At 39.9% G+C, this 16,070-nt stretch overlaps 1 protein-coding gene across 1 annotated transcript in view; it reads left to right on the top strand.

Annotated features, from left to right (window-relative positions):
- Nucleotides 1–1,610: 1,610 nt before the first annotated feature.
- The window catches only part of WASHC4 (WASH complex subunit 4), a gene marked incomplete at its 5' end in the record, with an annotated part of 40,274 nt that continues 25,814 nt past the window's right edge, over nucleotides 1,611–16,070 (top strand). The window contains 10 exons of the mRNA XM_081997362.1: nucleotides 1,611–1,671; nucleotides 5,690–5,829; nucleotides 6,925–6,978; nucleotides 7,086–7,151; nucleotides 7,321–7,366; nucleotides 9,805–9,872; nucleotides 12,721–12,803; nucleotides 13,830–13,872; nucleotides 14,393–14,496; nucleotides 15,077–15,197. Coding sequence (XP_081853488.1) covers nucleotides 1,611–1,671; nucleotides 5,690–5,829; nucleotides 6,925–6,978; nucleotides 7,086–7,151; nucleotides 7,321–7,366; nucleotides 9,805–9,872; nucleotides 12,721–12,803; nucleotides 13,830–13,872; nucleotides 14,393–14,496; nucleotides 15,077–15,197 — 786 coding nt within the window. The remainder of the gene's footprint in view (nucleotides 1,672–5,689; nucleotides 5,830–6,924; nucleotides 6,979–7,085; nucleotides 7,152–7,320; nucleotides 7,367–9,804; nucleotides 9,873–12,720; nucleotides 12,804–13,829; nucleotides 13,873–14,392; nucleotides 14,497–15,076; nucleotides 15,198–16,070) is intronic.

Here is a 16,070-nt window from a genome sequence, read left to right as displayed (position 1 = left end):
GTTTCATTTTTTGTGATACTTATCATCTCGTTAGAGACACTTGTGTTCACTGCCAGCTGTCAACATCCTGCACACTTAAACTTCTAGGGACTTAAAAACCCCGATATGAACATCTTAAGTTTGCACAGAAGCAATGAGTGGAGGAGACATACTTACATTATGACTGTTTGACAACATTTACCAGTTCTCTCCCTTAAAAAACCAAGTTATTCCAAACATTGCTTATGTCATTTCACACATAACTGAATTTGATCTCTTCTTTCCCAGATCCAGGTTTGTCTCTTAGACTGCACTTTCAATAGGTAAAAACTCATCAGGAATAAACCTGCTAACCAGATCTTTCTTCCCTAGAAACTTTAAAAATCAATAGATTCCAAAGGATGGATTCCTTTTAATCAGAAAACAATTATAGTAGGTGCTATTTTCAGACCTGCTGCATTACAGAGTGTACTTCTATGAATGATCTTGCACTTACTGATACATCTTTCTCCGGAGTTGCTATTTTTGTTGCAATTTCGCCACTGAAATTGCTGATGCTCTTGGTGTCGGTGGTTTTGAAGCCATTTCCATTTCCGCTGATGCTACAGATTCTCCTGAGGTAATGTAATTGCTGCGGTCATTGTTAATGGCCCTGAATGGCTACTTCTCTTCCTATTCAAAGTACTTCGATTTTTATCCTCTGATATTACACCCACCAGAGCCCTGAAAAAAAACAGTGACTGGCCGCATGCAGGTAGTACCTCATGACTCTGAGCGACAACAAATGACAGAGATGATTAGATGATACTACCGCAGCAGTCACCCCGTGCAGCTGCCTGAGCTCCAGACCCTCCCCCAGAGCTGCGATGGTTCCTCCCACCGCTTCCTTCCTCCAGCATCAGAAAAGGGAAGTGCTGAGTGTGTGTGTGGGGGGATCACACGCTGTCGACGGTATCCGGCAGAATTTTCCCTCTTCTCAGCAACGTGACAGAGGTGTGGAATCGGTGCGAGAGGGACTCGCGCTGGGGCCCTGTACACCAAGGGAAAAACACCTCGGTGATAGGCCCTGCTTCACCGAAACGATCAGCTCACAGACGCAGGGGGGTGAGAGGAAAGAGGGGAGAGAGAGGACTCGAGGGCTCCCCTGCCCCACCGCACGTCTGAGTGTTCCTCAGTTCCACCTGCCCGCTCCGCAGGCACCTCGGCAGCGCCGCGGTTGCCGCCACTCTCTCCTCCTGCACCACGGGGCTGAGGCGTAGCGCCTGCCTCCCCGCCGCTCTCCCTCTGCTTTACTCCCCCCGACCTTCGCCGTGGGGCAGGCACTTGGCGGCCCTGTCACTACAGAACCGGCCTGCCGGGCCATGAGGGAGCCAACGACCAGGATCGGCTCAGGGCCGCCGGTGGCGAGTGTGGGCGCGCGCAGCACCGCCTCAAGGAGGGGCCGGCGGTGGTGGTGTGCAACGGCTGTCCTCGCGGGGGCGCTGCCGCCCACCCCGCCTCCTCCCGGAGTACAAGCGCGGCCCCCCCCCCCCCGCCTCCATTTCCCAGAGTGCGGCGCGGGAGCGGGGAAGGAAGTCCCGTGCGCCTGAGTCGGGGAGGAGGGGGAGGTGCTGCCGGGCGCGGGGGCGGCGATGGCGCTGGAGACCCTCTCCCCGGACTGGGAGTTCGACCGCCTCGACGACGGCTCGCAGAGTGAGGGCGTGCGGAGAGCGGGGCGGGAGGGGCCAGCGCGATGCGAGCGGGGCTGCGGCGGTTAACCGCCACGGAGTGGGGGGAGGCGCGGGCTGAGGAGACCCCAGTACCCTCCTGGCCCCGGACCCCTCCCGACCACACTCGCCGCCGCACCCGCACTGGGAACGGGAGGCAGGGAGGAAGAAGTAGTCGTGGGATCTGAGCGAGGTCACCCTCCTCAGCTTCCCTCACGGACCCTGCCCTGTGCGGGGAGCCGGTCGCTCGCCGCGCCCCTTCCCCCGGCCGCCGGCCGAGTGCTGCTCCTCCCCTGGTCGGGCCTGCGGGGGTGGCCTGTGGCGGTGACCTTTTTTTTTTTTTTCCCCCGCCACCGTCTCCGGAGTTGTTGGGGGTGGTTTGGGGTGGGAGAGCGGCTATTCCAACCCTTCACCCTATACCCCCTCTGGGGAGTCGCCTTCAGCGGCCCCAGCGCGGCAGGGAATGGGCAGGCAGGCTTGCGTGACTTTCTCCTCTTGCACGAACTGGGCAGGAGGAACAGATGCTCGTCGTGGGGATGCCATTTCTTTCCTTCCTGGTCATTTCTTGTGGCTCACAAATTCTTGCAGTTGCTTCCTCGGTTAGCCAGAGGCGTCATACCGAGATAAGTTAGTTGTAGGCAGCTTCGGTTGGTAAAGGCTTTCTGGCATAGAGCTGGGCAGTCACTTGCAGTTTCACCCTTAAAAAAAAAAAAAAAATTAAATGAGACCTTGTGATGCTGAAGTCTTTGACAGTGGGTTTGTGTGCCCATCAAAATCCACGTTTTTCTCAGCCTGTGGAGGTGACCTACTTTCTAAACGGGGAATGTATATGGCTGTCACACTGTAATACACACTGTAAATTGAACTGTGCCAAATTAATTACACCAGGTGTTGCTGTGAAAATATGTTACTCACGGACGAACTGTTTCACATACAATGTTATCCCAAGGGATGACACTGTTTATGCCATATTGACTTAATCTGGATTTCGGTGGAAACTGAACCTGTCCTGAGATGAGGTTTCTACCAGTTCTCTGGCTGCAAGATGGAAAATGTAGCTTTTGCTCAAAATGCCAGATCTCTGGTAGTTTGACCGTGACATTAAATGCAGCTACGAGAACTTTACGTGACATAATATGCTCCATTACTACCATCTTGATGGTGAACAAACAAGCTGATCTTCCATTGAGAACAGCACGTAACATTCTCCTAGAGAAAAATCACAGGATTTTTCTTTGGCTTGAAAAACATTTTTTGTTGTCTACTTCCAGTGTGTACCTATATCACTAACCTTTAGTAAAGTGTTCTCAACTGAGGATGCAAGATACTAAGTCTGTTTTGTTCCATGTCTGTCCTAGATATTTATGGATATAGCACTTGCAAATCCTGCTGTGGCAGGAAATCAATTGAATATTGATATTGCTGATTTTATGGAAGAAGATAAGATTAAGTTGAGGGATCTTTACTGCTGAGTAGATCTCTGGTATTGTTCCAATTGCAATGCTTTCATTTTGTCACCTGAGGAGAAACTAATCAAACTTTATTGAAAACAGATTATACCTTATGAAGTATGTCTCCTGCTCTGAAGAAAAAGAAAATATCTGCTTTCTGTGGTTTCTTTTTCTTTCTCCATGTGAGCCAGTTTATTTAGGAAAATCTTTCTGCATCTTAAAAAGCTTCCTCTATCTCCAAGTCATTTTTTAGGGTTCAACCCTGCCTATCTCTGGCTAGCTAATAGCTTTCACTCTCTTGTCTCTCTAAAATAGTGAGAAATTATTCACACTTGTCACATTTTATATATGATCAGTACAAGGTGGCAAATTGACGGCTATCAATAGTTAAGTATTTGGAAATATTTCATATCAGTTATGTTGAGCTGTAGCATAGTTCAAATCCATCATTTGGCTGCTGGAAAGGTGACAGTTTTTGAGTCTCTAGGAGAGCATTGGTGTGAGATTTTATTTGAGAAATGCTGCCTGTTTTGTAGGGAAATGATTTGAACTGCAGTGCCAGTTTCCTGCTCTTGTATGACTTGGAAGCTTTTTCTGTTCTTCCTATAAAGCCCCAATATCTCTGTCAGTTTCTCTGCTTTTAGTTTGTCTTTTGTGCGAAGACAGGAGATAGGATTGAGGGAATACCACAGCATACCTCTATAATAGTAAGTCTCCATACTCCAAATTTTCTAGCAATAAAGTACAGAAGCTGACAGGGTGCCTAGTTAAACTCTGTTCTGCAGGGCTCTGCATCCTTCAGTGTTTTACTGGCTTTCTGCAGCAGAGCTTCCAGAAGATTCACTGGAAGGAACCTGAAAGATGGGATGAATATAATCATCATAACATGATGATACAACTCGAGGGCTTCACATCAGTGTCTGGAGTGCATACTGCTGATGAAGGGTTTTTTGTTAACTTGCTTCTTATCCGTTGACATGAAATTCAGTCTCCTTTTGACTGTGCCTGTGCACTGTCTAGACTGCAGGTACGGGTAGAACCCAATGGCACAAATGCAGAACTTAGTGTGGGAGAGTTTACCATGCTTTTTGGATAGGTTTTGCAGTCCATGTGCCCTTATGGTTGGCATTGGTTCTGGCTTCAAAGTAGTAGCTTAGAATTAGTTCAGGATTTCACTGCAGTCATTTCTCCTTCTCAGTCTTAACCTTCCTGTGTGCAGTCCTTCTCATCTTTTCCTTATTAATTTGTCCTTATTCGTTCCTCCCCTTATGCCTGGTGCAGTGTCTCAGTCAAATATTTTTCTTTCTCCAAAAATTGTCTAAGTGATAATTGATTCAGCAGTGCTTTCCCACTGAAGTAGCCGTCAACTACCATTTGGCTCAGTTATTGTCAATGTGGATGAGTAAGGTTAAACATGCAGAGTAAAAGAATGTAAGTTTTTCAACTTCCTAGAGCAGCCTACTTGCTGAAATGTGAAAAGAGCATGTATAGAGCTATGTGATGGTTGAATTCTTGCTTAGGAAAAGTTCAATTGTTCAGCTGACTTACATTCTCTAACTTTTTTAGATAATACTATTTTCAACAAGTAGGAGAAGATCACAAGCTATATAGTTTGTTATCTAGTTATGGGGAAGACACTTTAGTCTTCACATGAAAAAGGATTGTACTTCCTTACTGAGCATAGAAGCCTTGAGCTGTAATAATTCACTCTGTAGTTCAGATTGTGCAACTAAGTCAGTAATTGTATATAAATTGAGGGGGTGGAGAGGGTAGTGTCTTAATGTGGGAAGAAAAGAGATCAGCATAGAGTCAATTAAACTTTTGTGGACAAATTGCCTTTAGACTTACTTTGCTAATTAATGATACTATTCTTGGTTATTTTGACCAGCTGAATTTTACCATTTGAACCTACTTGTCCCTAACAGTAACAGGACAACTGTGCTTTTCAATGTCCAGGTGCTAAGCAGAAGAAAAAAATCTGCTTGAAGATGGTGAATTTACAAGTAGGGAATGATTAAAAGCCAAAAACTTCCTGTGTAATGCCCAAATGACTCGCTGAGAGGTAGCAAGCTGAGAGTGGAATGGGGATTGCTACTAATACAACTGCTACTCAGGCCAAAATGACTAGACCCACAGCCTCAAAGTTCTAATAAAATTGTGTATGTACTGGTTCAGCTGATGGGTAGAATCACCTGCTGTGTTACAATTTCTACAGTCATTTCTTTGCTCATCATCTTGATGTGGTTGTTTAAGATCTTAATTTGAAAATATACGTAAATTTAAAAAATAATTTTCTGCAAACCTCTTAGATATTTTATATTCTTTAAGTAGTATTTGGATTTCTTTTGAACTGACACTGAGTTGTATGATGTTTTTAAACAAATAAGAACTTTGTGTTAAAGATGCAGTTGTATTAAGGAAAAATGCTGCAGCAAAATGAGGAATACTGTACTACAAGCTAAATAGCAACAGATTACAGGTTTTTTTAATAAAATTTTTGGTATTGCAGTTTACTGAACAGTTTATAAAGCTACAAATGTTATCAATTCTCAGAAATTCATGCTGAAGTGCAGTTGAAGAATTATGGAAAATTTCTTGAGGAATATACATCTCAGCTGAAGAGAATTGAAGATGCTTTGGATGACTCTGTTGGAGATGTTTGGGACTTCAGTCTTGATCCCATTGCATTAAAGGTCTTCATATATTTAATATGCATTGCAACTCTTATTTTCCTAGTTCCTCCTTCCCTTCAAAACCTGAGAAGTAAAAGCTTGATGCATCTGTGGTCTTAAAATTTTGACTTTTGTGTTTGAGAAACCTACCCAATACTAATTATCAAATAATTAATAAATTGGTGCATATCATAAGAGAAGATTTTTTTCATACTATTCTTTTCCAGTCTTCGGGATACTAGTGGAAGTGAAGTGAATTTATAGTTCTCATATGTTGAGAAGCCCGATTCCAGCAAACTTCTTGCCTGTGGGTGTCAGTGTTTTTATTTGGGGGTTGGGGTTCCAGAAGAGCTCACTAATACTTTTATAACTGCAGAACAAACTGTGTGTGTATTTATAGTTCTGTTTTGACTTAATGGCCTTGGTACAGTATTTTCTGTCCTCCAGAGGTGGCTGTTTCCTTGGTCATGAGTTCTCTGTCCTCTGTGGAGCATTTTTTTTTTTCTCTTCACTGAATTTGCAGGCATCATTTAAAAACACTTTTGTTACCATATGGAACTTGTCTGTGCTGAAGATGTGCTCTTAAGTAATCATCTGTCTGAATAATTTGAACAAATTATGTGTAGGGCTGGCACAGTGCTGGGTGTATATGAATTAGTCAATATCATGGCTGACTTCAGCACAAAATGTCAGTGCCTGCATGCAGATAAACACTATGCATCCTGTTTCCTGCATTTGGGATTCTTAATTAATGTTTTACGTTTCCTGAGCTGTTTTTTCTACATACACCATAATGACCATGCTTTTGCTTTCCCAGTTTTATAAGTAAATTGTTGTAAAAGCTATATAGTATAGTTAGTTATTTACCTTTCTATCTAGAGTGAAAGGAAAGATATTTCCATGTAAATGTGAAGAGTGAAGGTTTCCTGGAGTGTAGGTTGCCAGTAATGTGCAATTATTGCTCTCTTATTACTGATCTTATTTGGGATTAAAGTGGGGAAAAAAAAAATTACTTGCCTAGTTAGATAAATGTATTTTTGACCAATATTTTTTCTGAAGTGATTTGTTTGTTGTTTATGTCTTGTGTGGGCTTTTTTTTTTTTTTTTTAACTTTAGCTTTTGCCATATGAACAGTCTTCCCTACTGGAGCTCATAAAGACAGAAAACAAGGTAAGTGCTTTATGCTTTAAAAAAAAAGTTATCCTAGCTAAAACCAAGCTCTTTGAATGTGAATCTATTTGTAATCTGTGTGGGTTTTTTTCCCCCTTTGATTCTAGGTTCTAAACAAAGTAATAACTGTGTATGCTGCCCTTTGCTGTGAAATCAAGAAGTTAAAATATGAGGTAAACTCAGTTGTTTTTTATTACTGTGTATGAAACTGCAGATTGGCAAGCTGATATATAAATTTATTCTTTAGCAGTTAAGAAACAAGATATAATGTCTAAATAACTTTTATAGCATGATTACATATATCCTATTTATTAAAAAACAAATTTCTGCTTTTGTTGTTAGGCAGAAACTAAATTTTATAATGGCCTCTTGTTTTATGGAGAAGGAGGTAAGTAGCTCCCTTTACTGTAAAAGTTTATAGTTTTATGTTATCGTTTCAGGTTATGTTAAATGCTACAGCAAGTGTATTTTTTATAATACGGATACATGCTTTCTCTGTATCTTTGATGATCACCAAATAATGGAATTTCAGGCTAAAGGCATATATGTTAGTGTCTTGTAACTGTTCTGAGTTAGCTTAAGATAACAATAAGATTTATCTGTTACATTAACAGGAAGTTTTGTTGCAACCTTATTTACATTAGAAGTTGGTAGTATGGGCTGTTGAGGTTATATTTAATGTATAAGATAGAGAAACCTGAGCTTATATACTGTAGCAGCTGTTTTTTAAAGTATGGAACTTAAAACATATTTTTCACATGTAAACACATCCTAAACCAACTTATTTCCTACTGGGACTAGATTTTACATTGGTTGTAATAAAACAATACATCTGTAATTTGAACGATGAAACCATTAATGAATAACTTGGACCAAGTCCTGCCTACTTTACTTATGCAATCATAGTTGTTCCAAGAGATGTTGCAGTGTGTTGATGTCATCTGCCCATCAAGTGCAGGTAATAGTACTCGTACTACTGTTTAGACCATGACATTATACAGGGGTGTAAGTGATTGTCAGTCAATTCAATTGACAAATCATGAGACCCTGCTTTAGGTGAAAGCTGCTTTTTTGTCTTGGAGTTAAACTGGTAACTCTTCTGAAGGGCTGGTCTTAAGCTTCCACCTAGGATGGATGCTTAAGAGGATGCTAGTCTGGGAATAAGCACAGATACTGGTTCTGAGGACTGAATATATTAATGAATTGATTTAGAGATGTATCATGTGACTTTGTTTTCTATTGCAGAAATTTGAGAGAAAGGGGAAAAGTAGTAAAAAGGGCACCTTTTTTTTTTAAAGCTTTTCCAGAGCATTGACTGTGACAGAAGTATTGGGGAATGTGAAATCTTTGAGATAGGGACTGTTCATTCTTTTAAGTGCTGTATAAGATGACTGTTGTGGTTCAGTTAAGGAACATGAAAAAGTGTTTTGTTTTGGGGTTTGTTTTTTTTTCTTAGCAGATTCTCACTTCTTAACAGACATGGTTTTAAATGTCTTAAAGTAATATGCTGCTAGAGTGCTACTAGGGGATCCCTCAAAATTTCTCCATATCTCTAGCACAAAAAAAGTCAGGCTGTTGCAGATTAACATACTACAGCAGCAGTTTGTTCCTTCTGCGTGTTCTGCAGGGATGCTTGAGAATGGCAGGAACTGAGAGGTCAGCCTTCTGTGGGTTAGGTGGGGATGCAGAATTTATGTTCTCCGCTTCCATATCCCTCCTTGTAGCATCTACTTTGATAACAGCAAGCTTGCTCACTCAGGACAGCTGGCAAAGTTACTGGCTCAAGGATGGTTGAAATTTAAGCAAATACTGTGCTGGCCTCTTCCTTCTGTGTAAAGAAACACTTTTTTTTCATCTTGTCCTCGGAGTGGCTAGGGCTAGTCTAGGAGCTTTAAATAGCTACTTGGATTGGGTTTTCTGGGACATACACTAAACAGAGTAAAAGTTACATAAAATGTATAAAGGGGAAGCATGCAATATTTAGAATTTTGTCCCAGAGCTCCATCTTATAGAATTACGGAGACTACTTTAGTCTCTGGTGACTGATCTAAAATAACACATTTTATGAAGCAGTAAGACCTGTATTTCTTATGCAGGCAAACTTGCAACTGTAGGCCATTTTTGTTCAGAGTGGCCCAATAGAAAAGTGTCAAGTATAGAGCATTAATCTGTCATTACATAAAAAAGACTGTATTTTGTCAGGTGGTATTACAACGGCTCCAGCTGACTGAAACAATTTGGCATCGGTGGTGTAATTATTGTATTTCATAGTATCCTGTTAGTGTACTTTGTCATACAGGTAATGCTTTGAAGCTATGGTGATGAGCAGGCTCTTTTGTGCAGGATGATATATAGGAAAAAGAAAATAAATTTCTTGAGGAAACTGTATGCTACACAGCTTTTTCTTCTCGCTAATGATGTAGTTTATTCTTTCAGTAAATAACTACCAGTGGAAGTTCCTTGCAATATAAATACCTAATGTTTTCTTACAAACATTTAAAAATGGAAACTTACATTAAATTATGTTATATATATGCCTGTAAAGGATTACATTTCATATTGTTTGTTTTCTTTTGGGTGATGGAGACTTTTTTCCTGCTTTGTGTCAAACTTATAAACAATGTGATTTTTTAATGAGAAAGAAACTTCAAAAACAAGTCCAGCTTAGAAAAGCAAAATTAAAAGTTTTTAAGGCTCCATCACTACACCTGTAATAGTGTGCTCCACTTGTATGACAAACAAATGGCTTGGTGGGCAAGCTTCAATATTAATTTAACAGGTCTAACACAGGCTTTTGAAAGTAGTGACAAACGTTTGTCTTTCAAGCCACAGATTCCAGCATGGTGGAGGGAGATTGCCAAATACAGATGGGAAGATTTGTTTCTTTCTTGCAGGTAGAGTATGTTTTGATTTTTTTGACAGCAATTATAATCTTAATTTTACTTGCAAAGTGGATTTAGCAGTCTGCAGTATCCTGCTTGCATCTTGCTGAAAGGCATTGCAGTCATTTGATAATGTTGCTACATTTTGCCTGCAGGCCTGTCACAACCAGCTGACATATCACACATTTGTTTTGGGTTTTTTTGTACTTGTCTAAAACTCTGGAAGTTTAATGAGAGAAGAAATTAGCTTATGTAATCATGGCTCAAAGAAATGAGAATTTACTTAAGAAAATTTCAGTAAGAGAAGATAAATTTAGGATGCTTCATTTGATGGTAGAGTTAAAGATATCTATTTTTATGGTTTTGACTGGAAAGTTTTAGTTTTCATTGAATGTTGGGAATGGATTAATTGTTTATACATATTTTTTTTTAGCTGATAGAAGAAAGCAAAATTAAAACATGTACCTGGAAAAAATTGCTTGGGTCTCACTCAAACTTTCAGGGAAGAACACTCATTTCTTACACAGGGTTCTTTGCATGAAAACAGGATCTGTTTTTGGTCTGAGGATTTCCTGTGCTCTTGGATTTCAGTCTACTGTGGAATTTTTTTGTCTTTAGTATAGCTTAAGTGTCTGTCCTGTTCCCAAAAATGTTTCTGTCTTTATGCAATATTGCTTGTAATGAAATATCTGTGTTGAAGTAGAGAATATACAGGAAGCTTCCAGAATGTTTAAACAAATTCTAGTTTCACAAAGGTTAAAATTCCTGTTCTTGCTGTATAGTAGCATGGGTGTAGTCATTTACTGACTTGTAACCGGTCAGTTGAATGCCGTAGGAAGTTGCTTCTTATTCTCTTTTGCCATGCCCAAGTGCAATTAGTTGTTAGGATATCTTGGGGTTTTTTCCTCCCCATTTTTCAAGCTTTTTGTCCCCATCAACTTTGTCAGTTTCATCCTTCCTCCTCTATTTCTTTCCAGCAGATGTTTGAGACCTTTTAGTGGTTCTGAAACAGGGCTATTTGTATTTTTTCCAGACTCTTTTTGTATGACCTATTGTCCCATACAGTGTTGTCTGTGTCCCCTGTCCCGTCCTCCCCGTCCCCCACCCCGGATGCTATGTCCAGGTGGAAGTTTCCAGCAGGGTGACTCGCTGTCTGGGTATCAATGTGCATTGCAAACCCACTCTGTAGAACAAGTTTATGGTTTGGTTTTTTTTATGGCATATGTGCTGATGCGTATATTTATAGAGTAAACACTGCACAAAAATATAGCAATATCACTTGTGAGTCCACTTTGTACATATGCTATGATGGCTTGCTGATTGTTGAGCAACTTTGGGAAGAAGGGAGATGCCAAAGGGAGGGTTACTGTGCTAACAGGTGTGTGTTGTTTTGGGTAAAGCTATAAGGAAAACATATTCCTTATTGGGTTTGTTCTTTTTAAGTGTTGTGCTGAAATCCGTTTGGTACTAATATATCCATAGACTGGGAAATGCTGTTCTTATCAATGTTACAAGCATATCCCCAAGGGCGATGTGAAAATATGAATGAAAATGACAAAAGAGATGAAATGTTGCTTTCATAGAGCTAATGTCCCTGTATCGGTTTATTGGCTCCTCTGAGTTCAGGATTTCTTGATTAACTAGATGTAATAGCCTCGAATTTGCTGTGTCAAAAATTTTTTAAATAAAAATCATCAAAATAATGCTGTGAACCACAGGTTAGTTACACTGTCATCTCCAGGATCAAGAGTATTTGAAGAACCCTGATGAAATGATAATCTTGTCTGTATTATGTAGCTGCGAATACACGTGCTGTAAAATTGGACTGTTTCCTGGAAGTTTTGAAATGGCAGCTGGTGCCCCCTCCCTGGGGAACATGATCTCAATTGTCTATTAATCCATTCCTTTGAAATCTGTTGGCTTGTTTCAGCTGCATTTGTTAGAGCAATACAAGTATAAGGAGTAACAACACTTTTATATTTTGTGAAAACTGGTGACTAATAGAAGGCAGAAGCCCAAATAACATTTATTTTTGATGGAGAGGAAGACAGCATTCAGCTGTTAGCCAGTCTTCTGGCAGGAACAGCAGGCTGTCTGGTTAGCCAGTGTGGGCTGTCTGCTATGAAGCCATCTGTGTGCTGACTGGCTAGACTCATCACATGCTGACTCTTCCCTGATGAGGTTATAGGGTGTATTAATGAGCAAGTATTATTGCAGTTAAGGGAACCTCAGATTCATTTATCCTGTTGTTCAAGGAGTGCCTAAAACCCGTTATAGAAATTAAGATAGTCCTTTACGTGGTCAGTGTTGTTCTTACTCATTTTGTACTATGTAACTGAGCTCAAGTTATGCTTCAGTCAAGCATAACTTGCAAAGACATGGTCTTGTTTTTTTGAAAGCGGTATTCTGTGGCTTATCACTCTTACAGTCGATACAGGCTTCTGTGTTTAATTTCTAATTTGAATTAGGCTATCATTAGCTACCAGAGCGTGACTTTGCCTTCTCCCACTAGATTCCACAGCCTTTGCTATCAGGGATGTTCCGTCTGAAAGTATTTGGGCACTGTTGTCAAGTCAATTCTTACTGTCTTTGATAAATTGAACCAGTAGTATAAATAGTCCAAGTTGTACTGGAAGCTTGTGTGTGGTAACGTCTTAGCTTAGTCCCAGATCCTATTTCAGAGCTGTTAGTAGCATGTTTTCCATCCTGCTGTAGGTCTGTCCACTGACTTCGATTAGGGATGTGGTTGGAGCTTGGGCTGCAATTTCAGTGATTTGTGTTCAGTGTTTTGGATCTAATGACAACTTGTGTATGAGGAGAGTCTATACATACATTTGCATTTTATTTTCTTGTATTTCAGGAGCTGTCTTGCTTTGTTACCCGATGTTACGAGGTGGTGGTGAATGTAGTGCATCAGTTGGCTGTTCTCTATACCAGCAACAAGTAATTATTCCCTAAAATGCTATATTGTTTTTATGTAATTAAACGAAGGTATAAAATATGAATGTTCTGTCTAAGGCATGGTGATTTTTGCAATATTGTTGTCTAGAGATATGGAGAGTGCTTTGCTGTGCAAGTTTGGGCTTCATAATCCATTACAGAAGTGGATTTGTTTCCTTTTCAGTAAAGGCAGTGATATAATGAGATACAAGAATATTTCTTTTCCTTTTTCATAGAATCAGAGACACTTAGTCTTTATGACTAAGACATATTACTCTTTCATCCTTGCTGTGAGAGAGAGATTCCTTCTGGTGACCGATACAGTGGATAGAAGTAGCTTCAGATGCTTAAAAATCAGATCACTTCCACAGTCTGGAAGTAAATATGTAAATCTTGGTATATATTCCTCACAGAACAACCCAGTTCTGACACCTGAAGTTGAGCTTAGTAAGGACTGTTGGGTTTAGCTCCTCTGAAAACTCTGAGGAGAGTTTAGCTCTGAATATAACTGCAGGGCTTTTGATTCCACTCCACCCCACCCCCCCAGATAAGATGGCATAATTGTTCTCAGTTTTACTTGTTGTTTTCGTTTGTGTCGTACACTACAGCACAAGGTAGACTTTCTGTATGGTGCTGAATGAACAACGCTGGGTGTGTAGCTTGACAATGGCTTGATTAAATGTGAAGTGATTTTGTCCTTTTGGGCCACAAGGCTACTTGTATTAAGGCTACTTGCTGTTAGTGTAACTGAACTGGGAATTGGTGATTTACATGTGCACTGAATGCAGTCAGTGGTTTGAACCAGTCATATGCTGTACATTTAAAAATACAATATTAAATTTGATCATAGCACATGGTTTACACATAGCATACACTTTTAATCAGATTTTGACATTCTTTTGTTTTCTGAAGTTACTATGATAAGGAAGAAAAACGTACCCCAAGAAACAAAGAACACACCATGTAACAGAATTGGTAAATATGCTCTGCTCTAAGGATTAAAAAGGCATTAAAATATTTTATTTACAGGAATGCACCTAAAATTATAGAGACATCTGGAGTTCATTTTCAGGTGAGAATGATTTAGAACCATTTGCTTATGTTGATATAAGTATGTCTTATCATTAATCCTGAGAAAAGCAGCAAGAAAGTGAGTTTCGAGTACAACTTTCAATGTGGAATCTCCTTTAAAAGTTTTATTTTGTTAATCAGCTCTTTCTGGCCTTTATGTGGAAAGGACTGGTATCTCCATTTCTGTCACATTCTAGCTTTCTTAGCTGAAAAGTGTTTGCACACTGCCTTATTGTGTGCAATATACGCTTCTGCATGTAGACAATTTTAAAAATGCTACCTTCAATGACTAGATATATCAGTGAACTTAAAGTGGTGCCTGCATGCAGTCTAATGTTCCTTGTGTCACTACAAGAAATACTAAGTCTTTAAGCTACCAAATCAATTTAATTCTGTAGCTGATCATCTTCTTGGCTGATAATATATTGAAAGGAACTGAAATTTTATATGCTACGCATGACTGCAATAAATTTTTCAATAACTGCTATCCTTTTTTTCTTTTTTCTTCTTTTTTTAAACAGGCGATGTATGAGCATCTGGGAGAGTTGCTCACAGTCTTAATCACTCTGGATGAAATAATTGACAATCATGCCACTCTGAAAGATCACTGGACCATGTATAAGAGGTGTGTCTCTGAAGGTGTGAAAAATACTCCCACAACATAAAAGATAAAAGCCTGTGTGCGTGTCTTTGTTCCAAGAAAGTCAGTGTGGGATCATGGATTTTGGTAGCCCAAGAGTTTTCCAGAAATCTCAGTGAAGAGCAGGGCTAAGCTCCTATTGTGTCCTTCTAACAGCACCAGTAAGTTTTTAAAGTGCTGTGTGTTACATTTGCAATACGTGGTAAGCATCTTGACAGAGTAATGGTTGGTGGGGTTCAAAATATACTCAGTAAAAAAAAAAAGTTATTTTATACAGAACTGACCTAAGACCGTCTCTATCCATATTGATCATGGGAATGGGTATACAAATTTAGAATAAGAACACTATCTTAAGTAAAAGCTGAAGAGTCAACAATTATAAAGGTAGCTAAATTAGTGGAATAACAACTCTGTTTCATTGAAAACCTAAATAAATGGGAGTTATTCAAACGCAAATGTAGATGTTGGCGATTACAATCTGTTATCAAAATGTACAGGATATTATAAAACTGTTAGCATGCTTTAATTGTGTTGTATGTATGGGTTCCACACCTACTCCTTACAGGCTCCTAAAATCTGTCCATCACAACCCTTCTAAGTTTGGGATTCAAGAAGATAAACTGAAGCCATTTGAAAAGCTGCTGTTAAAACTGGAATGCCAGTTACTTGATGGAATGATATTTCAGGTAATGAAATTGATCTTCCCCAGTATGATAGTGGAATCTATTACATTACCGTGACCTTCTTTTTAGAATGTTTGCTTAGGTTTTTTTTATTTCTGTTCTGGATACAGTGATGTGTGAATTTGGCTCTCGCATCTATGCATGGGCAGGGAAAAAACCCCAAAAGGCTCTATTGTAAGATCTTTCCTTGCCCTTCTCATGTGCTAGAACTGTGCCAGGCTTTGAATGGTAGCAGTTAATGCTTACTGTTTTGCAGAATTGAAGAAACAGAGACAACTTGGTGTTAGGACTGTGTATTATCACGGAGTCTGTTTTTTCACCAGAAATTTTAATAGTGGGTAGGCTGACATAGCATAGGTCCACTTTATTTTAGCTGCAAGGTAAAGTCCCCTCAGTAATCTTCAAAATATGTTGTGTGACCTCTCGTTATGTATTTTGTCTCGTTCCTAGCATGAGAGACAGGTAGCTGTTATCAGGTACTACTTCAGTGGTGTATACCCCTGAGACATGCAAGTTTACAGGTGGATGAGAAGGATTATGACTTTTTCAATACAGTTAACTTAAATGTGTTCATAGCAGAAGCAATCTTTTTTTAGAAAAGTGCGTATTTGAGACACAGAAATCTGATGTTGTGCCATAGTGCGCAGATGGTAGCGTTACTGCATCTGGTCACAGCAGAGTCAGTTGAACAGGACTGTTGCCCAGTTCTTACTGTTACATCTTAAATAGCGTAGGGAAGAAGGTTTTGTTCTGTAAAAGCCGCCAAAATGGAAATTGTAGATAAATAATTAAGCACAATTTGGCTTATTCTTTCAAAGGATATTGCTACCAGTTAACCGTTTTTCATCTTCTATTTCTGTAATGTTGCGTTAGTGC

This window comes from Phaethon aethereus (assembly GCF_964289735.1).
Source record: "Phaethon aethereus genome assembly, chromosome: 1".
In the NCBI taxonomy this organism is placed as follows: Eukaryota; Metazoa; Chordata; class Aves; order Phaethontiformes; family Phaethontidae; genus Phaethon; species Phaethon aethereus.
This window is presented reverse-complemented; position numbering and strand designations above follow the sequence as displayed.